The sequence below is a fragment of the Elephas maximus genome, chromosome 13, assembly GCF_024166365.1.
Source record: "Elephas maximus indicus isolate mEleMax1 chromosome 13, mEleMax1 primary haplotype, whole genome shotgun sequence".
Classification (NCBI taxonomy): domain Eukaryota; kingdom Metazoa; phylum Chordata; class Mammalia; order Proboscidea; family Elephantidae; genus Elephas; species Elephas maximus.
The window spans coordinates 54,790,483-54,815,437 of NC_064831.1; the positions used below are offsets into that span (position 1 = coordinate 54,790,483).

Consider the following 24,955-nt stretch of genomic DNA (forward strand, 5'->3'; position numbering starts at 1 on the left):
GATTTTTGTTTGTTTTGTTCATAACTGTGTCCAGAACCTAGAATAGTGCCTGGACTGTTTTAGTGTTCAGCAAGTATCTGTGGAATGGGTTATCTATCTCCCAGCCATCTGAATCAGACGTTCTAATCATACCTGACTTCATTACGGGTGACCTCTATGTCTGATGCCTCATGGAAGGAAACTGTTTATACAGTCCCTTGTTATCCCCTGCTTCTGACTTTCGTTACTTACTGGGTTCATTGCAACAGAAATCTACCACCCCCACCCCCCACCCCCAGCCACCCACCCCCTGCTTTTCACTCTCCTTTAGCCTATTCTTTCCTTCATTAATTTTATCTTTAAATATACAGATCTGATAGCATGGCTCCCTTACTTTAATTCCTCAGTAGTTTCTTACTGCCTACAGGGTTAAGCCCAGATTTAACTCTCCCTGTACTCTTTGCTGCAACCAAACCAAACAACTTGCAGTTTTTAATACATTCTATTTGCTCATGCTTGTACACCTTTGAACAGGCTTTTCCTTCTGCTTAGAGTTCCTTCTCCTCCTCCTCCTCTTTCCTGTCCCTCCCCTCCTTCCTCTGGCCTTCTTTTTCTTCTACCTCCGTCCTCCTTCCTGTTCCTTCCTTCTGCCTTTATGTCTGATGACTTACGAAGTCAAATTCTTCTTCCTCCTTCCTTCATTCTCCTCTGTCCTCCTCCTTCCTTCTCCTTCCCATGTGTCTGATGCCTCTTGAAATCAAATCACTTCTTCCGCCTTCCATTTGTACCCTCTCCCACCCTCCTCAGACCTCCTCTGCCCTCCCCTGTCCTCCTTCCCCCTCCTCCCTTCTCCCTCCTTTGTCCTCTTCCTTCTTTCTTTTCTTTTTTGGCTTGGCTTAGCTTGGCTTGGCTTGCTTGGCTTGACAAACTGCTAATCCTTTAGGGTCCACCCCATAAAAAGTTTCCCTGTTCCCTCTGGAAGTCACTAACTGGGCAGAGTACTTGCAGCCCTTTGCCCACGTCTGCTGTCATTATTTGTTTACCAGTTTGTCTTCTACTCTAAAATAAAGTTTTGCAAGGAAGAAAACTCTTCAAATGTAAGATGTCTGTTTTTCTGAGACTTCAAGAGTTGTGTGATTGCCCTTTTTATTACCCTTTTTATTTTTGAATGGTTGCTTGGTTTGGTGATTATTAAAATAAGGACCATGTTTAGTAGTGAAGGCAGTAAAAATCTGTTAACTAGAATATAATGACTCTTGCATTGTTGGATTTGCCTAATGCTCTGCCTTTGTTAAAGAAATTTTAAGGACAGAGTGTTCTCTAGTATTGGAATGCTCTGATGTCTTTCTAAGTTATGGTATTCAAGAAACTTTTATCTCTTGAAAGGTGGATTGCCCCTCTCAATTTCTGTAGAATTTCGTGTGCCCCTTATGTAAAAGTATGTTCTATAAATTTTAAATTACATATAGTATTTTTATTTTTTTTATTGTTATTCAGTATTTTCGTTTTTGTTGGCCTAACTGCTTTAGAAGGAAGCCCTGGTGGTACAGTGGTTAAGCCCTTGGCTACTATCTGAAGAGTCAGCGGTTTGAACTCACCAGCTGCTCGAAGGGAGAAAGATGTGGCAGTCTACTTCCGTAAAGATTTACAGCCTTGGGAACCCTGTGGGGCAGTTCTACTCCGTGAGTCGAAATTGACTGGACGGCAGTGGGTTTAGTTTGGTTTTTAACTGCTTCAGAAGAGGTGAGCTAATGAGTAGTTGTTGAAAAGTGAAATATAGTTTAGCAAGGCTTGACTGCTTTATGACAGGTGTTTCAGTTGTGCCGCTTTGGAAGATATTTGTTTTGAAAAATCAGAACCATATTATGATGCAACTTTAAGGAAAAATCAGTAAATGAAACTAAGGACTTACCAAAACTAATATGAAGCTCCATATCTAAAAAGAGGTAAAAGATGTTGAATGATCTTTGATTGTTCTTTTTACAAAAAGATCAGTTTGCTTAACCAGAAGGCTCTGTTTGACAGAGCACCTTGAGTTTTGATTGATTTCAGCAGCCTAAGTCCAAATTAATCTTTTGGAGGATATTGGAAGAATCGGAATCCTGAAAATGGGAGAGTACCAGAAGACTGCAGACAGGCAAATGTCCAAATTTTCAAAATTATAGACCATCAAGCTTGACACTGATCTTGAGCAAAATCCTAGAACAGAATGTTAAACAGATGGTTTGTGTACTACTGGCTGATCACGGCCAAGCGGCTTTGGAGTAGCAAGGTATAACGGAAAAGAGCATAAGCTTCAGAGTCAGGCACACCTTAGTTCAGATCCTGGCCCTGGGTAATTTGTGGGCAAGTCAGTCAACCTCCCTGAGGCTCCTTTATTTTCTGTCAAACAAAATTATCATCTGCTTCATAGGAGTGTTATGAGATTTGATGAGAACATATGTAGAACTGACACATGATAAAAAAAAAAAATTTTTTTTTTTTTAATAGGCACGCAATAAATTCTAATTATCTGCCCTTCACCTTTGCATGCTCTTCTTTACCCCCGTGCAGGGTAGCTTCTGTGCCCACCCTTGCCTTCAGCTAGCACTGCTTGTTAACCCAGACAAAAACCCACTGCCATTGAGTCGATTCAGACTCATAGTGACCCTATAGGACAGAGTAGAACTGCCCTGTAGAGTTTCCAAGGAGCGCCTGGTGGATTGAAACTGCCAGGCTCTTAGTTAGCAGCCATAGCACTTAGCCACTACACCACCAAGGTTTCCCACTGCTTGCTAAGGTTATTTAACACTAAGCCACTTCTTGCAACTACATTTTCTTTTGACTTCTTAGGACACTATTTAGACTTTTTGTTTTGTTTTTTAATATTGTGTTTTAGTTGAAAATTTATAGAGCAAGTTAGTTTCCCATTCAACAAATTGTGCTCAAAAGTATTCTGTGACATTGGTTGCCGTTTCCACACTGTGTCAGCACTTTCCCTGTTTCCACCCTGAGCTCCCATTTCCTTTCTTCTGGTTTTCCTACCCCTTCCTGCCTTCTCATCTTTGCTTTTGGTCATATGTTGCCCTTTTGGTCTCTTATAATTGTTTGTTCTGTGAGGCTCGTTCTTTCCTGGTGGTGGTGTTTATTTTATAGGTCTGTCTGTTACTTGGCTGGAGGGTGGTTTCCAGGAATGTACTTCCAAGTCAGAGAGGCGTCATAGGGCCATAGTGACACCATTCAGTTTTGGTTCTCACTTTTCAAACTATTAATTATTGCATGGATTTTGGAGCCAAATTGCCTGAGTTTGAATTGCGGGTTCATCACTTAGTAGCTGTGTGACCTTGGCCAAGTTCCTAACCTCTATGGCCTCTCTGTTTTCATCTTTAAAAGGAGATACTAATAATATTTACCCCAGATGGTTGTTTTGAGGAGTAAATGAAATACGTTTAAAATGCTTCGAGAAGTGCTCAGTACACAGTAAGCAATAAATAATAGTTTGCTTCTATCTGCATGGTTGTTGTCGTTTTTAAACTTCTCTGTGGTGTTTTCTTCCTGGATTTACTACTTTAAATGATGACATTTCTTGGATTCTCTCCTCAGCTTTCTTTTTTTCCCTCTGTGTTCTCCTTGGGCCATCTTACCCAAGCAAGCTCATGGCTTCTACTGTCTATTGCCCTGAGTTTTCTTCTAAGTTCCAGGGCTGTATGTCCAGCTGCCTACTGAAAGCTCACTGTGTATAAAGTTGAACTTGTGTTCTGATTCTCTCTCACCCATGATTTATTTTTGTTGTTGTTGCTGTTATTTTCTTGCATCTCCGTCTAAGATAATGGCACCAGAAACCTTGAAGTCGACATAGATTTTTCTTACCTCCTTGACATCGAGTTAGTTACCAAGCCCTATTGATTTTACCTCTAACCGATCCTTTTCTTTCCACTGCCTTGGTTCAAGCTATCATCATGTCCTCCTGGACTGTTATAGTGAGCTTCTAACAGGTCTTCTTGCCTTCTGATTAATTGCCCTCAAAGTCAGAATAAAAACTTAAAAAGCATATTGGATCATGTCACTTTGCTGCTTAAAACTCCACAGGGATTTTTTTTTTTTTTTTTTAACCATGACATGTAATCTTCCACTGTTCTCTCCAAACCCTCCAGGCCAAACTATTTGTGGTTCCCTCTCAGGCTATGCATGTCGTATTGCTTCTGACTAAAATAACCTAATCTCTCTTACCTTTTTGTTGAATTTTGTGCCTTAAGACACAGCTGAAATGTCACACCTCTGTCCCAGCTGGATCCACGTGATTATACCCCTTTGTACTTACTGCTTGCATCCTTCATGACACTGCTTTAATTACTTGTTCACATTTGTTCACCCCACCCAACCTAGAGCCAGGAATTATATTAGAGTCATCATTTAGCATAGTACAGTGCTTAGAACATAGTAGCTATTTAATGCTTCTGAATGAAGAGTGGAATACAGTAAAAGCAAAAATGACAATTAGGAACCAAATTAGGCTGTAAATAAAGCAAGGCATGCTAAACTACTCTTCTTGTTGTTCTTATTTTCTCTTTCAGTAGAATTGTTACATGGATAGATTGGAGGGCCATTATTTCTTCAAGGTATTTGAAAAAGCCTTGTATGATACTCTTGATGACATTTCAGTGAAATGTGGACTGGACAGTGATACAGTTGGGTGACTTAATAGCTGGCTGAAGAGCTACATTTAAAGAGTATTGATTACTAGATGTTTGTCGCAAGAATGGAGGTACTAGACCACAAGACTCTCTGCCTTTGATACAGTCTTGTTCTACATTTTTATTACAACTTTAGTGACTAAATAGAAGGTATGCATATAAATTTCTGGCCGATAATAGTGGTCAGAACTTTTTCAGTTGTAAATAAAAGAAGCCTGGCTCAAGCTAGTTAAAGCAACAAGGAATTTATAAGTTCTTGCAGGTTTATTAGTTTCAGGCAGAGGTCACATCATGGCACCAGGATTCTGTCTTTGCACATCTCCCTATTCTTTCTCCTCAATTGGCTTTATTCTTTGACAGGTCTTCTTCATGTGTCAGGGGTCTTGGCCACGGGTAGTGCCAGATTTCATTAGTTGTTCCAGCTTAAAGTACCAAAGGAAGACAGACTCTATAGTTTGTGGAGATCCTATTCCATGTAGTTTTCGTAGAGCTGGGTCAGCTTCTATGGGGGAGTAAGGTTGGGGAAATGGATTTCCTACAGGAAAGAGATTTCTGCACCAGAAGAGGGAGGGGAAAACACGATGCAAAGTGAAACTGTGCTACCATGAACCACTGCAGACAGAAAGCTCAAGCACTAGATGTCTGAATAGAGATTGACAGTGTTACAAGAGACTGGAGAGATGGAATTAACACGGTATTGTTACTACTATCATCGTTGTTATCGGCAAATACTTACTGAACTTTTACTGTGTGCTGGGCACTGTACACTAAGCACTTTGCATTCAGTTAATCGTTATAATAAGCTTATGAAATGTAGGTGCCCTTGAGGTTTTTATTTTACAGAAGAGGAAACTGAGGTGCAGAAAAATTGCATAATGTGTCTCTGATCACCCAGCTGTTAAGTGATAGAGCTGAAATTTCAACCAGCCTGTCTTTTAGGAAGATTAGCGCTTCAAGTTTTTAACAGTTAACTACATGTATTATTACAAGAATAAATAACGTGTAGAACAGTGTATGTAGTAAACTGACAGTGGTGTAAAATGAATAAAGGGAAAGATACATATAAACAAATACATATGCATCATGTTTCTTCCAGAAAGGGAAACTGGGGGTCAGGGATGGGAGAGAATCTTTTCACTGTATATCCTTTGCTCCTGTGTATTTTTAATTAAAAATAATAACAGTAAAAGTACAAAACCTTAGGAAACCTAGATGATTGAAAGTTTAAGTAGAAAAAGATCCTAGGAGTTTTAATGGATTCGAAATTCAGTATGAGCTTTCAAGAATGACTTGACTGTTAGAACAGCTAATAATGGCTATCATTTGAGATTGCCAGAATACTGTAGACATGTTTCTAGGCATTTGACGTATGTTGTAAAATTTAATCTTTTCCACTACCCCAATAAAGTGGGAGTTATTTTCTCCACCCACCCAGGTAGTTGGAAGTGGAGTTCAAATAGAGGTTAGATGTCTACCTATTATAGAAAAGATTTCACCCTGGGGTTTGTAGCTAGTTACGGTTCTTCTATACTATGATGCTATGATTTTGTGTGTGCATATTCTTTTAGGCACATACATGATACAAACATGCTGTCTAGCAAGTCAAATCTGCCTTGCTGCTTAAGGTGCTTTCTGGGTAGAATGACCTGTCCACAGAATGACCTATTTTTTCCTTTCTAATCGGTGAGTCTTATTTCGAAGTTATACAGAATCATTGGATCTTCTGGGACCTTCTGGAACACAAAATCACCTAGGAGAGACTTGGACAATGGATCCCGTCTAAGTAGATGGCCATTTCCTCCTTGATTCAACAGTGCTGAGGTGTCTGAAATCAGATGTTAACCCACGCTGTACAGCACCCTTCATAACACTTTGAAGTTTTATCTCCTTCTTAGTCTAAATTTCCAGCTGAATTTCAGAATTTCCATCTGAAAAAGCTATTGAAATACATATGTGTGTACATAAATTGTATGTGTATATATGTGTTATATATGCATATATATGTGTTACATATGTGTGGTAGATGTATCCGTGCAAATTGTCTATCTGTGCAAGGACAACGAAGCCTTTGTAGGAAATGATGGCTTCTGGTTAATTAAGGACCTGTTTTAAAATTTATTTTAGATAATGGCATGTTGAGTTTCTGAGCTACTAAGTTATAATTTTAGAGAAGTCTTATTTATCCTTGGCAGTTCCAAAGCAAAGAGGTACTGGGGAGAGTGACTCTCCCTCCCTCTGTGAGGTTAAGGGTCAGTTTTGTCAGTAGTTAAACCTATAACCATTCATCATTCATTTTTCTACTTTATAAACAACTAATTGAGAATCTCACTCTCCCAGATTTTTTGAATATCCACATATTAATCACTTGCTGTAATTTATTAATACCTGATGGTGCAAACAGTTAATGTGTTCAGCTGTTAACCAAAAGATTCAAATCCACCCAGCAGTGCCACAGAAGAAAGGCCTGGCAATCTTTAGAGCTATTGAAAATCCTGTGGAGTGCAGTTCCACTTTGAAACACAGGGTGCCGCTGGGGTTGCCATGAGTAGGAATTGACCAGATGGCAGTGGGCTGTGACATTTGCACTGCTGGTGTAAAAGCGGTGGTGATTAAATAGCTGGCCCCTTAACACGAGTCAAGGTCATGGCCCCAAATTGTACTAGTAGTCTTCACATTTTCACTGCTATACACTCTCAATTAAAAAAAAAAAAAAAAGCCAGTTTCACTTTAAAATGTCCTTAATGAATCAGTAAAACTGACTATTTTTATTAAATCTTGACTTTTGAATACCCAGCATTTTATATTCTGTAAGATGAAGTGGGAAGTGCACACAAAGAAAGTATTTCTGCTTCATGCCAAAGCGCAGTGGACATCTCTAGGAAAAGCACTGGTGGAGCTGAGTTCTGAGCTGAACTAACCAGTTTTTCCATGGAATGCCGTTTTTACTTGAAAGAACAACTGACAAATTAAAATTATTCAGACATGAATATTTGTCAGACATTTTCTCAAAAATGAATAAAGGAGGCTGTTATTGCAAGGAAAATGCCTGACAGTGTTTGTCGTTAGTAAGAAAATTTGAGCTTTGAAGCCAAAATTATTTGAAAGTTTGTATCTTCCCTCCTGTGAGCCTAAAAGGAAAGCCTGGTGGTATAGTGGTTAAGAGCTACGGCTGCTAACCAAAAAAAAGTCAGCAGTTCGAATCCACCAGGCGCTCCCTGGAAACTCCATGGGGCAGTGCTACTCTGTTGTCTAGAGTCACTATGAGTCAAAATCGACTCAACGGCAATGGGTTTTATGAGCTTAATACTTAAAGATTTTTCTAATGCAATAAGAGGCAGTATTAAAGAACATGACTTTTTGACATTGATTAATGAAGTGTGTCAGTATTTGAGAGAGCGGTATAACTCAGTGAACCAATATTTTCCAAATGACCAATGCATGATGTTTAAAAAAAAAAAATGCATAGGTTAAAGAAGCATTCAAAGTGCAAGATAGACCCGTGGATTTTAATGTAACAGAGTATGAATAGTTCACTGATAAAATTTGAGATTCTACATTGCCGCTAACCTTTAACAACTATCACTTAACTAAATGTTGGTATTGTATCAAAGAATTTCCAGCTGAATTTCAGAATTTCCATCTGAAAAAGCTATTGAAATACATATGTGTGTACATAAGTTGTATGCATATATATGTGTTATATATGTGTGGTAGATGTATCCATGCAAATTGTCTATCTGTGCAAGGCTGATTTTCTTTATATGCATCAGCCAGAACATTTCACCAACAGAGTAAATGCAGAAGTAGGTATGTGTGAGAATCCAGCTATCTTCTCTTAAACCAGACGTTAAGGAGATTTGCAAAATTGTAGAACAGCGTCACTCTTCTCCTTTCTTTTGAAAAACCATAGCTATTTTTATTTAAAATGTTATGTAAGTATATGATAAGCTTTCATTGCTAATTTAAATAGTATACATCAGGGCTTCAAACCAGTTCTTCCCAGTTAAGTCATGGCCGAGGAGGCAACTTCAGAACAGACCCAAATTTTTAAAATTTGGGTAAACTGGAACCATAACCAGAATGGGAAGAATTGAAGGTCAGAGCCCTGGTACATATTAATTATTTTAATGTCTAATATGGTATCATTAGATACATTCCACATAAATAAAAGTTCTTTGAGGCTCTCTCTTACTGATACAATCTTTTTATTTTGAGGTAACTGTAATTGTAGTGAATAATACAGAGATTCTGTGTACCTTTTACCTAGTTTCTCCTGATGGTAACGTTTTGCAAAACTAGAGTAGAATTATTGTAGCCAGTATGTTAACATTGATGCAGTTCACCTCCCTTTTTCAGATTTCCCCAGTTTTACCTGTACTCATTTGTGTGTGTGTACTTAGTTCTGTGCAATCTTCTCACCTGTGTAAGTTCATGTCTGCACCACACAGTCAGGATACAGAACAGTGCCAGCACCACAAGGGTCGCTTGTATTGCCCTTCTTCCCTCTACCTTTCCCAGCTTATCCCTGGTATCCATGAATCTGTTCTCTATTTCTATAGTTTTATCATTTCAAAATTGTTATTTTTAAGAAGTTAGTTAATACAATTGAAATTTTTCATTTTTAATTTCTAATATGGTAAACATTAATAGATATTTTATTTGACATAAATAAAAGTTCTTTGGGTTTCTCAATTTTTAAGAGTGCAAAGGATTCCTGAGACCAAAAAGTTTGAGAACGGCTGCCTCAGAGCAGAGACATTTCCCCTTCCTAAACTACAGCAGAACAAGGTGTGGCTTTTGATGTCCCAGTTTGGAATTCTTATGTTTTCTTATAGGATCATCAATATGAATCATGATTAGGCTCTTTAGTACAGTTTAGTCTAGCCATGTTATAGGTGAAACAAGCTTGTTTGGGCTCTGACAGTTGTGATTTTGAATGATCCAGAATTACAGCTCTAGCTTCCAGTTGTGTTCACCCTATTTTGTTTGTGGTGTTTTTTGTTTGTTTGTGTTTATATCTTGAGGGGTAGGACGAGTCGATTCCAGCTCATAGTGTTCCTATAGGACAGAGTAGAACCCCCCCCCCCGCCATAGGGTTTCCAAGGCTATAATCTTTAAGGAAGCAGACTGCCACGTCTTTCCCCTGCAGAGTGGCTGGTGGGTTCGAACCGCCGACCTTTCAGTTAGCAGCCGAGCACTTAACCACTGTACCACCAGGGCTCCTTTAAATGGGGTACGTTCAGGAGAGGAGTACTTGCAACCAGAGGAAGAATTTTTCTCAAGTTCTTTCTTCTTGGGATGCTAGTTCTAGTGTTTTCCTTGGAACAATAGAGGAATGCGAGGTATCATCAGCCTTCCGTGGAGAAAACGCGGTCAGCTTCAGAGGTGGTACTTAGGTCCCTACCATCACTCACTAGCAGCAAACTTAATAGCTTTGTTAAAGGAAAATGTTGTGAATTTAAAGCAGGCAGATTGTAGAGAAGACAGTAAGAAAGAACAGAGGTGATGCTTCGCTCAGCAAAAATCTTTGCCACAGTAAGGGACACTGCCATATGATTTGTGTTGCATTGATTTCGCTTATAGGATTTTTTTCCTTTGTCAAATTTCCAGCGTAGCTTAGGCATCCCCACACACTGGGAATTTAGAAGGCTTGAAGGTTAGGATTGTTTGCTCTGCTATCTCCTCTTTACCAGAAGAGGTCTCCAGGGCCTGAACCTGCAACTGTATGGGGACTCATTGCCGGGGAATTCCCCATGGCTAGTCTGTCGGCTTCAAATTATGTGTTCACCGCACTTGGATTTTCTGGTCCGCACTGAAACAGCCTTCGATGCTGACATTGACCTGGTGATGATTGGCTAAAATTGAGTGCTCGAGTAAGTCTTCTGTGAATAATAGAATATGTAGCTTCTAAGGTTTTTTTTTTAAGGACTAGTTGACGTCTGGGTACGATGCTGGCTACCTTATCTTTTTCTCTTTGTCTTTTGATACAAGATGTTTTGGAAATTAATTAACCAGAGTTACAATCAGATTCTTTTTCAAAGGATCCTAAGTAATACCTGGAAGCTCAGTGGACCAGCAGCTCTTTTTTTTTTTTTTTTAAAGTGTGAGGCAGGGTCAGAGTGCACTTAGTGTTTGAATAGGGGTTGGATATCCTCCTGCACCAAAGGCTAAATGTGTTGTTTTGAGCTTTACTCGGGATACTCTACTCCACATTGGCAAAAGCTTCATACAAAGGAGGAATTCAGATTACCCCATGACTTTTACCTGCCAACCTCTCACATTAAAGAATTGCTGGCTTTTCAGAATAAACAAAAATAATCCTTCATTACAAAAAAAAATACAGTAAACTCATTTTCTCTCAATACTCGAGCCAATAAAAGGCAGCTCAAATAATTGAGGACCCCCACCTCCATATTTTAATAAATAACATAAATCAGTAAATGGGATTTTTTTAATTACTTGCTCTTCTTTTTAATGACCCATGATAAGACTTTGTGAGCAAACCAAGTTGTATATAATACGTTAGCAGGACAAGTATTTAAATGTTTTTCCTTGAATTAGTAAGCATTTATTCCAATCCCTATACTCTGTTCAAGGAGCCCCGGTGGCACAGTGTCACTACTGAATATAATTTCTCAATTTGATTTAATTATTTAAAGAAAATGATTACCCAGAATGAAAGATTATACAGGAAAACTTGCTTTTTTTTAAATTTGAAAAGTAAAAATATTTCACATTTGAATATTTGTCTTTATTTTTTTCTTCTTCTTTTTTTGGGAAGGTACTGTCTTTTATTCTGAGATTGCCTTTTCTACTTGTGGTATTGAAATGTCTGTTTAAGAAATGGCGATAGGTGTTCGTGCTTGTTTTGTTTTGTTTTTTTTTTACCATTCTTAGTTCACCAAAGGGAGCCCTGATGGCACAGTGGTTAAAGCGCTCGGCTGCTAACTGAAAGGTCAGCAGTTTGAATCCACAAGCCACTCCATGGGAAAAGATGTGGCAGTCAGCTCCCATAAAGATTACAGCCTTGGAAACCATATGGCACAGTCCCGCTCTGCCCTGTAGGGTCACTATGAGTCAGAATTGACTCAATGGCAAGTTTGATTGGTGTACTCTGTTCCCCTGTGTTACTGTTAGTATTACTAAAGCAGAGTCACTGTACCTTGAAGGACCTTTGGAATGATCAACAAAAGATAACATTAATACAGTATGTGGTGTATTTGATAAAATTTTACTTTGTAAAATTTTACATTTTACACAGCCTTATCTGATAACTCTAAATCTGAGCATTCATCTAACCATTATCCCAATTATCTTTCTTTTTGGATAAAAGGGGGTTTCTTAGAGCTGCTATAGTTGTCAATAGAACCAGCTTCCTCTCCACCTTTTGACTGTGAGAGTAAAGATATCAGACTTGTATTTGTGGGGAAAAAAGGGGGAGGGGCTTGTCCTAAATATTTCTCTAGTGCATTTTCTACCCTTAAGATTCTATTGCAGCTTTGAAGCTTTCACTCTTTGTGTGGGAGGCAGCTGAAGTCAGTGTGTAATTACTTTTTGTGAGGAGATTAATGGCTCTGGCCTTTCTTTATTCTCTCCAGTCCCCATTTCTGTGACACCTGCCTCTCAACACTCAGATCCTTAATAGGTGCTGTTAGACTAATATCTAAAAGTGAATTGAAAAGAAGTTTCATTAAAAGATAAAGGACATGAACTGTTGGGAGACTTGAGAGATTTGCATCTTTAATTTCTTTCTAAATCACTTTTAAGTTTTTGTTTGTGTTGTTTACCTGCCCCATTCAGCTGGGCCCCAGGAACCACGGTGGCACTTCTTAGCATTTCAGAGACTGAGCTTCTGTTTTGTAGTTGTTAAAGGCATTTAATGACCTTAACTTTCTTATATTCCCATTCTTTATTTTCCCTGTTGGCACCGATCTCCTGATAATTCTTGCTCTTACTTCCTAGGTATATGGGAAAGATGGCGAAATGGGTCCTGTTGTGATTTTTATCCTCTTGTGGAGAGTGATAAACGAAGCTTTGCTTATTCCAACGAATAGCAGAATATGAAATCTCATAAAGCCACCTAGGTTATTAGATGAATATTACAGAGCTGCTTATTATGCGCTATGGCTTAATATAGATTATAGATGTGACCAAACGGTAATTGGTAGAGCTGGAGCTGTAATTAAACACTACCGTGCTGCTCTGTGATTTCTCCTTAGATTTCTGTTGCAAAGTAGAAGGAAACTGAATAGTTCCAAATCCATAGGTAGATTTCTTCATTTCTCCCATCCCCCAAAATCTCTTTTAATTAACTAAATAAATAAAGTCATCTCCACACAACCGGAGATCCTGAACTCTACTTGGTAACTCTTATCAGTAGGGGCAGTTTGGTGCATCCACTTATTAATCAGCTCCTCGTGTGTATTAGTCAGTTCTGTTATTCTTAGTGAACAGCTTAGCCAAGTAAATTTCTTCTCCTCAGATGTTCTGTAGCAGAGTTTAATTTTGCAGACTGCTTAAATGGAACAGTGGTGTTTCCAACTTTCATCTTAGATGTTTGTCAGTGCAGAACTGGGAACTGGGCATTATCTAGAATATAGTAGCATCTTCCTCTGGCCTCCCACAGCACTGAATATCCTAGTGGAAAATGAAACTACTTCCAGAAAAGAGCTGCTGCCCTTGATGGCTAAGAGAGAGAGAGATAGAGTGTGTGTGTGTGTAGGTGTAGGTGTAGGTGTCTCCCTGAGGAATTACCACCTTCTGTGCCTGGGATTGCTGCCTCAGAGATGGAACAGGTTGGCAGCAGGACATGCTCAAGCCAAGGCATCCAGAAAGCTCACAGGAGTGACCTAGAAGATTTAGGCCAAAATCTTTGTCCGAGAAGGAGGCTCTTGCAGGAATTTCTCTTGGTAATGGGAGTAAAGAATACAAAAGGGAACAAACCCTAAGCAAAGAAAATGTTCATACTGACAGTGAAATTGCTTCTGTCTTAGGTCTTCCCCAAGAGAAAGAACAGAGAAACGGAGGTGAGGCCAAAAGTAAACATGTTCTGTATACTCTGTCTTTAAATTCCCTTTTCTAGTGACTTTCAGTGGTAAAATTTCCAGGAAACTTTCTTTCCAAAGAGTTACAAGCCACCTTCTTATAGCATTCCTGAAAGGCCTTATGACTGGAGCCAGCTGTCAGCACTACAGAGTAGCAGAAAGGCTCCAGGTTGCTTTTTCTGTGTCACTAGCTACCTCTTTCCAACTTCTCCTGTTTTTACCTTCAAATATGTGCATGGAAACTTTAAAGGGTTTTTTAAGAATCTTCCACATCCCAAAAAGATTTCCAAATTAAATTATAAATCCTCGATTTTCAAAGAGCAAGAGAAAGCAAAAATGCCTTTTGACATCTTTCATAATGCAGATGATTGATTATAAAGGCTTTCACTTCCATTTCACTTGATGAAAAAGCAGAGTTAGGGAAGTACAGGGTCGGGGAGGGGTGTGTGACAAGAAGCAGATAAGGATAATCTTTTGGCAGCTCTTCAGGGACCATAGTTAGTCTGAATCAGAATTTGAGCATTCTGTGGACCCTGACAGTGATGATCTACAAATAGCAGTGACTTTCTACCCCGCAAAGCCACAGCTAACTACAGAGAATGAATGCAATACCCAGTCCCCAGCTTCTAGAGTAGTTGTCAAGGCCAGAAAGGTAGAGGTGTGTGTGTGTTTGGGGAAGGGGTGGATTGTAGAGTGGTGGCCATGCAGCAGACTGTCCCAGAAACAGTTCTGGTGCAGAGCTGTCCAGCAGCTCAGATTATGGATGCATATGTGACTCTCTGAACATGGGTCTATTTAAGCGTGACATTTTACCTGGACTGAAAGGTCTTTCACAAGGGGAAGAGGGTTCTGATCCTTGACTCTCATTTTCTAGGTCTACAGATTGGTATAATACCTAGTCTTGAGGGAAAACAGTCAACATGTGTATTGAGTGTCTTTATATATATCAGACACTATACTCAGGATTTGGGCCCCACGGGCTCAGCGTTGGTACTTTGTCAACCTGATAAATGCTAGGATTAAAAGAGTTAAAGAGATCCCTCTTCATTACACCTCTTCTGCTGTCCCTAGATGTGTTGCATTCTTCTTAGAACCTAAGCAATTATGTTCTTGCGAGAAGTTCTAGTTTTGGCGGTAGATGCTAGTCCTTGTGTTTGTCTGTTGCTATGTGTGTGCATACTCAACTACATTTGCAGGCTGCTGTGGATTTGTTTCTGGATAGTAAAAGCATCTCCTGTTTCTTCCAGAAATTTTATACTAGATTTATACTCCCAAAGGCCATTCTCATTAACCAGCCACTCTTACAATCTCTGGGGGTTAGAAACCGCCATCAGATTGCTTCCAGCCCTTCTATAACTTTAAGTGAATTTCCTCCTAGCTAAAGATGTATTAGAGCCCCCAATCTTCTTAAAGTGGCATTTCTAGGATCTGGACATTTCTACCCTTCTTTATCTCATCCTGTATTAATAGATTTTATACCTGATTAATATATTGTTCGGAAGTCCCTGGGTGGTGCAGACAGTTAAGTGCTTGATTACTAGCCAAAAGGTTGGCAGTTTGAACCCACCCAGAGGTGCCTCAGAAGAGAGGCCTGGTAATCTGCTTCTGAAAGATCATAGCCTTGAAAACCCTGTGGAGCAGTTCTACTCTGCACACATGGGGTCACCATGAGTCGAAATCAACTCGATGGCAACTAGCAGCACCGACAGATGTGCTGTTTGTTGAATGCTGGATTGGTGGGAAGAGCAGTGGTGGCAGTAGAGTGTGCCTCAGAAGCTGGCCCTTGTCATCAGCCAGTGTGCTCTGTAACTAGGGGAATGTGGCCCTGATTCCCTTCACTAGAGATTTTTAAACTAGAGGAGAAAAAAACAGAGCTCTTATTTATACACTTTAACCCAAGCACAGTTTATGGGGAAGGTCATTAATAAAAAATAGAGCCTCTCCTAGCACAGGGTACACTCATCCATATCACTGGATTTGTGATGGTATCATGAGCTAGAATTTGAAAGGAAGGACGAAAGTCTTACATTTAAAGCCCTCTGCCCTCTGGTGGGAAAGAAGGTAGGACTAGATTAAATACGGACAAGGCATTTCCTTTAAATGTTTCTCCTACAACTCATCTACTACTTTCTCTTCTCCCCCAGATGGAGTCCCCTGTCTCCACACCAGCGGTGCTGCCGCTGCACCTTTTGGTGCCAGTGGTCAGTAATGACATCTCATCCCCATGTGAGCAGATCATGGTTCGTACCCGGTCAGTTGGGGTCAACACATGTGATGTGGCTCTTGCTACGGAACCCGAATGCCTGGGCCCCTGTGAACCTGGGACCAGCGTCAACCTTGAGGGCATCGTGTGGCAGGAAACAGAAGATGGTGAGTACTGCGTGTAGCTTTTCCATCCCTCCTCAACCCGTTTCTGCAGGGGAGCCACCAGGGTCTTATTGTTTTAAATAACACCAAGTATTTATTAGGAATTTTAGCTGCTCCTGACGATACCCAGACAGATAGCACAATCTTCCAGCTCCTAGAGATGGCCATTGCCAGTTTCTTCAATTAATTATTTCCCCTTCGTTGCTGTTCAACAGGGTCGGCCCTGGTACGTAAGCAGTTATTTAATAGGTGCTGGCCAGGTAATTAAAGCTGTGTCTGTACTGTCCATATACCCCTCTCTATCATTTTACATGGGAGAATTAGAATACAAATGAATTTTGGGATCAGGCTTGAAAAGGTAATAAAAGGATGGCTGAGGGAGTAAAGGGAATGGAGAATAGTCACTCTTAAATTGACATAGTGTTGGCTCATAGAGTATGCTCTTCTGGCCTTTTTTGAACACCTGGAGGTGCAGCCAGCACCTTCTTCCCACTGGCTGCCTCATTGCCCAGCCAGCTGCCCCACATTATGCATCTGTCACTTAGTGCAGAGTTGACAGGCCTAGGCAACAGGGAAATGTTTACATGGTCTTGTTTCCAGGCATCTACAAAGCAGTTGGCTCACTGAAAGATGCTGCTGCCCAAGGCTACCATCCAGACATTCTGTGTGTTTCATCTGCCCCTGAGAATAAAATCTCTTCTGTTTCAGAAGTCCATAAACCTGGAAAAATGGAATAGGAGTGCAAAGGGACTTAGCTAGGTATTTCAGATCCCTTGGTAACATCTGGTTGCAATTTGATTTCAGCAAATTCTTTTTATAAAAAAATCTACGTCCTTGTCAAAGTATGTGTGGCTAGTGAGGCTGGGCTTCAGAGTCCCATCAGGTCTCTGCATCAGTAACCAGGCTTTCAAAGCATACCCACTCGGAGGAGTTTAGAGGCCCAGAGGAGCACAGCTAATTATCTCTGATTATCACAAGTTATCTTGTCAGTCTGCCTGTGGAGATTCCAGCATTTCACTCTGGTCATTCTAATAAGATTCTGTTCCCCTGAATATTTTGTTGTGATTCAGTATTTATTTAAAGTCTACCACACAGTAGGCACTGATGTGTTACAGGTTAAGAACTCTGTGTTCTTGGATCTCTCTTCATTAGCAATATAGTAAAGCTTCAGCTTTCAGAAGAACATGGCTGGTGGGGTTTTGTTGTGTGCCTGAGACCATAATGCAAAAAAACCTGTTGTAGTAGGAGCTGGGCAGGGAGAGTAGAGAGAGAGAGAGGTCGAGGCTGGATATGTGTGCACCACATACAATCTAGAAATCAAAAAGTGCTTACCTCCGACTTAAAAAAAAAAAAAGGGGGCATTAGCCTGTGGCCAAACGTCCGAACAGCCACAGGGTCTGTTGGAAGGACAAACCACAGCCCTGTGCCACCGACTAAGCCTCAGGGCCTCTCACCTCAATATATTGAAGATAGCCATCAATTTCTTGCCTATTTGTTCTGCTCACCTTTATGATGGTGACTTTTTTCCCAAGGGCAAGGTACTTTTCCTGCATGTGAACCTGATAAAAACTTTTCAGGAGTGTGAGGCTGACCCTTTCACTGTCCTGAGGGCAGTGAGTACCTTTCCAGCTGAGGATCCCTGTTCTCCTGCCCTGTCAGGTGGTGTTAGTGCAGGGGTTTTTTTTTTGTATATCATTTGCTCTGACAAGCTCTCTGGTTGTCACTGGCAGCCTATTCCCAAGTTCCGGTGTTATGCACTCTTAATGCACCTTGTACTACACTTCATGGCACTTATCATAATGTGTAATTTTGTATATAATTGTATGATTATTCTATTAATGTTTATCTCTCCTATTGTTTAGGAGTTTTATGAGACCAGGGATTCTGTTTTGCTCACCATTGTATCCATAGCACTTAACACAGTACCTGACACCTGTGTCCAAAAAAAACCAAACCCATTGCCTTCAAGTTGATTCTGACTCATGGTGACCCCATGTGTTAGCAGGGTAGAACTGCACCATAGGGTTTTCTTGACTGTGATCTCTGGAAGCAGACCACCAGGCCTTTCTTTCATGGTGCCGCAGGATGGGTTTGAACCACGAACCTTTAGGTTAGTACACAAGCACAAACCTTTTGCGCCATCTAGGGGCTTGACACATGTAGCAGGCCCTCAGAAAACATTTATTTGAATAAATGAATGCATGCCTCCATGTTATTATCATTTCTGGATCTATGTTATTATATATGTAACAGATGCTATAAATATTGTTCAAACTTAGGAATCATGTCAGAGTACTTTCTAAAATTCTGTACTTTCTCTGAAACACAGAACAAATGTTACTTTCACCAGGTTTGAGGTCACTTTGATCTATCTAAATCTGTACATTTTTTAGGCCTCCTTCTTTCAATATCAGATTTTCTCCCACTAACCACCTTACGTTTCAGGGCTTAGTACCTCTCCTTTTTGTTTTTTCTTTCATCCCAAGGGACAGAGACGTGTTCTGCAATGATACACTCTACTTTTCCTTTCCTTTCTGGCCACCCCATAGAGCCTTCACCTGAACTGTCAGATGGCGATGGTCTGAATTGGGATCAGAGTTGATTCACGTTCCTTTTCATCTTCAGATAACAAAGATTTCCCACAAAGATCATTCTCTACAGATCTATAAGATTTGTACTGAGCCAGTCCTCAAGTTAATCATAAACTACATACAGATACTTTTTAAAAAATATATGCTTCCAAGCTTTTTGTTTGCCATCCAACTCTTTGTACTTCTATCTCTATTCCCAGCAAACTACTGCCTTCAAATAGAAAAGCTCTTACAGCTTAAAGATAGGCTGTGAATGCTTGGCCCCTGAGGGGAAGGGAGGACACTGAGGTCCCTAAAGAACAGAGCCACCTTGCTGAGAACAGGTGTAGGAGCTATCGCCTCCATTCTTCCTGGTTTCTTTGCCTACCTGTCCCACAGTGTTGCTTCCTTCTCTCCCTCTCCCTCCTTCTCTCTCATGTTAAGCCTTGCTTAGGAGGCATTTTGAAATTTTTGTAGATCCCATCTCTTTTTAGGTTGTTGGCAATTAAGCCAGCACTACGAAGTACCTCGACTGGCTCAGTCTTGGAACTTCTGCTGTTCAGAAGACCCAAGTGCATAGCATATAAGCTGAAATATTTCTGGGCTTTTTTGAGACTTATTCTTGGTGCTTACTCAGGGGCCTGATTCCACCTGATTTGTCCCACCTCACTTCAGAATAGCAGGTACCAAGCCTGTTCCAGGTTCACAAGGCTTACCTTAACCTGGTGTCTTAAGACAATGTGTGAGAAACCTTAAGGCAGACCATGTATACATTTTGCTAAGGCAAAATTGCTTCCTGGCTTTTTTGCTGTCTTAAAGGCAAGGCTGACTTTAGACAAGAATCCCAGTAGATGCTGTAGGTTCTCCTTTTTAGACAGCATTACTAAGTGTAAGGCCAACACTGGTCATACAGTTTACTTTGGCACTGAGCTTTATGGAAGAATCTGTGGTAGTGCAAATCAAGAGACTGCTATACCTCCAGCACTATTATTCTGACCTTGGCAAGTCCCTTCACTTCTCTGGGCCCGGGGCTTAGTTATCTCATCTCTTCAGTTGAGTTGAATGAGATGGCCAATAAGGACTCATCCAGCTTTTCAGTTATAAGAATGACTTGAATCATAGAGCCAGCATGGATCCAGTGCCCGTTGATTATGGCGTCTTGAAAATGAATAGTTTCACGTTGCAACCACACAGATGGAAATTAAAAAATGACAATACCAATGTTGAAATTTCTTTATACAGTTGTTGTATCAATTTGTTTTATCAGAAAATGAAAGTAACTCCCTTGCTAGTCCCAAATTCAGGAAAACTCTCCTGAATAAACTGAATGCTTTGAAGGCCAGCATAGCAGGGACAGGGGCTTGGGGACCATGGTTTCAGGGGACATCTAAGTCAGTTGGCACAATAAAATCTATTGAGAAAACATTCTGCATCCCACTTTGGAGAGTGGCTTCTGGGGTCTTAAATGCTAGCAGGTGGCCATCTAAGATGGATCAATTGGTCTCAACCCACCTGGAGCAAAGGAGAATGAAGAACACCAAGAACACAAGGTAATTATGAGCCCAAGAGACAGAAAGGGCCACATAAACCAGAGACTACATCAGCCTGAGACCAGAAGAACTAGATGGTGCCTGGCGACAACCGATGACAGCGCTGACAGGGAACACAACAGAGAACCCCAGAGGGAGCAGGAGAGCAGTGGGATGCAGACCCCAAATTCTTGTAAAAAGACCAGACTTAATGGTCTGACTGAGACTAGAAAGACACCGGTGGTCATGGCCCCTAGACCTTCTGTTAGCCCAGGACAGGAACCATTCCCAAAGCCAACTCTTCAGACAGGGATTGGACTGGACAATGGGATAGAAAAAGACACTAGTGAAGAATGAGCTTCTTGGATCAAGTAGACACTTGAGACTATGTTGGCATCTCCTATCTGGCGGGGAGATGAGGGGGAAGAGGGGTTAGAAGCTGGTGGAATGGACACAAAAAGAGAGAGTGGAGGGAAGGAGGGGGCTGTCTTATTAGGGGGAGAGCCATTAGGAGTATATAGCAAGGTGTATATAAATCTGTGTATGAGGGACTGACTTAATTTGTAAACTTTCACTTAGAGCACAATAAAAATAAAAATAAAAAAAAAATTCAGGAGAACTCCACCTCTCATTTTCCAACTCCAATCCTAAACTGGCAAGTGGAAGAATGCACAAAACTAAGCTGTTTTTGATGCAAGTATATGCTAGCTGACATAAGGTGAGCCCACAATAACTGTTCAGCAGTCCCTTCATCTCCCTGTTCCATTCATGTTCCCCAACACTTCATTCTCAAGATTCATTAGCCCAGCTCTTTTCTTCATGCTTTCCAAACAACTAAGATCAAACTTAGTCACCCTTAATCTTCCCAGCTTCCCTCCTCTCTTTCTTAAAATGTATTTTCTTATCCTCTCATTTCTTTTTTTCTGTTTACCGAAAAGATTCTTTGAGGCTTTATACCGTGAATTATCTGCTCTTTCTCCTTCATCGTGTCTTTCCCCTTCTATTTAAACTCTTTCCTTTGGCAGCACTTCCTTATGGTGAGAATATTTTCCTTCTCCTTGTTTTCCCTTTAAACTACTGGCCTCTCCCCTTCTCTTCAGCACTTTCTATTGCAGTTTCTAATTTCTTAGTACCTGCTTGCTACCATGTAACATCCTGCCATTAGAAAAGTTCCACCACCATTTGACGGAAACATTTCTTATACCAATGATCATCTATTTTCCAAAAGTTTTTCTCTCAGTTAGTTCTTCTAGACTTTTAGGAGCTCTGGTGGTGCAATGGTTAAAGCTGTCAGCTGCTAACTGAAAGGTCAGCAGTTTGAACCCACCAGTGCTACACTGGAGGAAAGAGCTGGGATCTGCTTCCGTAAAGGTTATAGCCTTGGGAACCCTATGGGGCAGTTCTACTCTGTCCTTTAGGGTCGCTATGAGTCAAAATCTCACTTCTCTTTCTAATTGGTTATTCTTTTATTTTGTACTGATCCCTCCTCCTCCTTGTATTCATTGGGTCAAAGATTCCTGATGGGATTCAGGATGCTAAAATATTAACTCGACACTGTTGGCTTCGAGGTAGGGCCTGTGGCAGCTGGTACCCTGTCCTTCCTTTAGCCACAATATATGTTTTCATTTCCTGTGTGTGCCATGGTGGGGAAAGTTGAGGAAACACTGAGTTAGAAATGGCATTTAGCTGCTGGAAACAGAAAATGAAGTAATAATGATTTAATATAAAATACTTCTGGAGTTAGGCAGTCTGTGGCTGGTAGAATGACTTCACGATGTAATTAATCAGTGTTCCAAGCTCCTTAAAGTGACTTCTTAATTGCTACTGTAGCTCCAGCCATCACATTTACTTTGCAGGCTTAAGGATGCGCCTGCCTCCACTCTTAATCTGTCCCTTTTAAAGAGCTTTCCCAGAAGCCAGAACCGTAAGACTTCTGCCTGTGTCTCATTGGCCACCCCTGGCTGGAAAGAAGGCCAGGAAATGTAGCTTTTTAGCTGGATACACTGCTTCTCCACACCAAATAAGGGTTCTTACTAAGGAAAAAGGAGAAACGACAGACTCGTTCACTCTTCTGCTCTGCGTAGTCTTCAAACATTGTAACTCCCAAAAGTTGTTCAGTTGCCTACTTCGGCTGTCAACCCTGGTAGAAACAGTCCTCAAAACTTTATCTGTAGGCTTAACCTTTTGCCTAACCCCATTTCATACTTCTGACTTGAACATCACTAGAAGCTGACTTTTAAATTCAAAATGTCTAAGAAGAATAATCACCTTTCTCCTGAAAATTTGATTTTCTTTCCATCTTCCCTATTTCTCTTCATTACACCTACCTTCATCACCCACATCATCATCCTACCAATGGTCTAGGCTCAAACCTGTCTGGTATCTCTGTCTCTTCTCTCTTTCTCCATCTGCAGACTCAATCAACTGTCAGGCCCATTTGATTTTAATGAGTTGTCAAGTCCTTTGGATTCTACAAATGTAAAAATATTGGTATTTCTTCACTCTATCCAATCCCCATTTTTCTAGCTCGGCTATCTAGAACATTACACTTGAATTGTTATACTAGTATCCCAATTTCTGTCACTCTCTCTAGTTGTTATTACTTTCAGTGCATCTTTATAATTCACATTGCTGCCAGATTTATCTTCCCCAAGTATCTCTTTGACCATGTTACTGATTTTGCTTGTTTTTAAATTTTCAATCACCATTATCTGTCAGAGAGTTTCTCTTCAGCCTGCCTTTCTTCCCATGGCCTAGTTTCTTCCAACATTTCCAACATCTCTCACTGTATTAGTTATATATTGCTGTGTAACAATTGACACAAATTCAGTGGCTTAAAACTGCAACCATCTGTTTGCTCATGGTTCTGTGGGTTCAGAGTTTGGGCTGGGCTTAGTCAAGTGGTTCTTCTGCTGGTCTCATCTGAGCTCAGTCATGTGGCTGGAGTCATCTAGTGGCTCAGCTGGGGCTAAATGGTTCGAGATGGCCTCACTCACATGTAGAGCAGTTAGTGCTGACTGTTAGCTCAAGGGTCTTGGCATTCTTCCATATGACTTCTCACTTCTCGTAACCTAGACGAGGCTTCCTCTCACGATAGTAGAAGCACTCCAAGAAAGTAAGAGCGGAAGCTGCACAGCCTCTTGAGGCTAAGACTTAGAAGTCATATTGTGTCACTTCTCCCACATTCTGCTAGTTAAAGCAAGTCATAAATTCAGCCTGGATTCATAGAGTGGGGAAATAGCTTCTACCTGTGGATAGAGAAAGCTGCAAAGAATTTATGGCCTTTAAAACACACACACAAAAAATAAAAGTAAAAAAAATGTACACAATAAAGTTAACCTTTTTATTTGGTGTATAAGTTCTATGAGTTTTAACGTGTATAGATTAGCATAACCACTGACACAATCAGGATAAAGACTTCTCTCATGCACACTCTCCCACAACCCTAACTCTTTGCAACAATTGATTATTAGATTGATAAATAAGTTTTTTTTTTTTTTTGGAGCTATTTTGTATTGCAGCATATTGTATTTTTTAAATTTTGATTTCCATTTGTTCATTGCTGATACATAGAAATGCAATTGATTTTTGTGTATTGACCTTAATCCTATAACCTTGCCAAACTCACTTATTCTAGGAGTATTTTTTGTAGCTTCCTTGAGGTTTTCTATATAGATAATCATGTCATCTGTGAATAGATACAGTTTTAACCCTTCCTTCCTAATCTGTATATCTTTCATTTCTTTTTCTTGTTTTATTATATTTGCTAGGACTTCCAGTACAATGTTGAATAAAAGTAGTGAGACTACAGTCTTGCTTGTTCCTGATCTTAGGAGGAAAGCTTTCAATCTTTTATCTTTAATTTTGATGTTTGCTATGGGTTTTCTCTAGATGCTCTTTATCAGGTTGATGAAGTCGCCTTCTATTCCTACTTTGCTGAGAGTTTTTACCATGACTGAATGCTGAATTTTATTAAATGCTTTTTCTACCTCAATTGAGATGATCATGTCATCTTTAGATTGTTAATATGGTGTATTACATTGACTGACTTTTGTTTAATATTGAGTGAACTTTGGATTCCTGGGATAAAACCCGATTTGTGCGTGTATTATTCTTTTCATTTATTGCTGGATTTGGTTTGATAATGTTTTTCTGAGGATTTTTGCATGTATGTTTATGAGGAGTACTGATCAGCAGTTTTTATTCTACTGCTTTGCACAGTTTTGGCATTAGTGTAATGCTGGCCTCATATGATAAGTTAAGAAGTGTTTCTTCTGTTTTCATTTTCTGGAAGACATTGGGGAACTGGTGTTATTTCTTTTTATAAAGTGTTTGGTAGAATTCACCATTGAAATCATCTGGATCTGGATTTTTTTTTTTTTTTTTTAAAGCTTTTTAACTGTGAATTCAACATCTTTAATATAGGACTAATCAGTTTATCCTTACTATCTTAGGTGAGTTTTGGTAGTTTGTTGTTTTCAAGGAATTGATTCATCTAAGTTATCAAATTTGTGTGCAAGAGTTGTTCATTCCGTACCCATACTCCATTGGCATCTAGTCGATTCCAACTCATAGTGACCCTACAGGACAGAGTAGAACTGCCCCATAGGGTTTCCAAGGCTGTAAATGTGATGGAAGCTGACTGCTACATCTTTCTCCCACAGAGCAGCAGGCGGGTTCAAACTGCCAACCTTTCGTTTAGAAGCTAAGTGCTTAACCACTGCACTACCAGTGCTCCTTAGTTGTTCATAGGTGGGTTTGTAGCTAACCTTTGGGTTAGTAGACACATGTTT

General features: G+C 40.2%; 1 protein-coding gene across 1 annotated transcript in view; it reads left to right on the plus strand.

Annotated features, from left to right (window-relative positions):
- Positions 1-24,955, plus strand: part of ZNF609 (zinc finger protein 609) — a 231,649-nt gene that overhangs the window by 152,475 nt on the left and 54,219 nt on the right. The window contains exon 3 of the mRNA XM_049852644.1: positions 15,841-16,066. Within this exon, the coding sequence (XP_049708601.1) occupies positions 15,841-16,066 (226 nt within the window). The remainder of the gene's footprint in view (positions 1-15,840; positions 16,067-24,955) is intronic.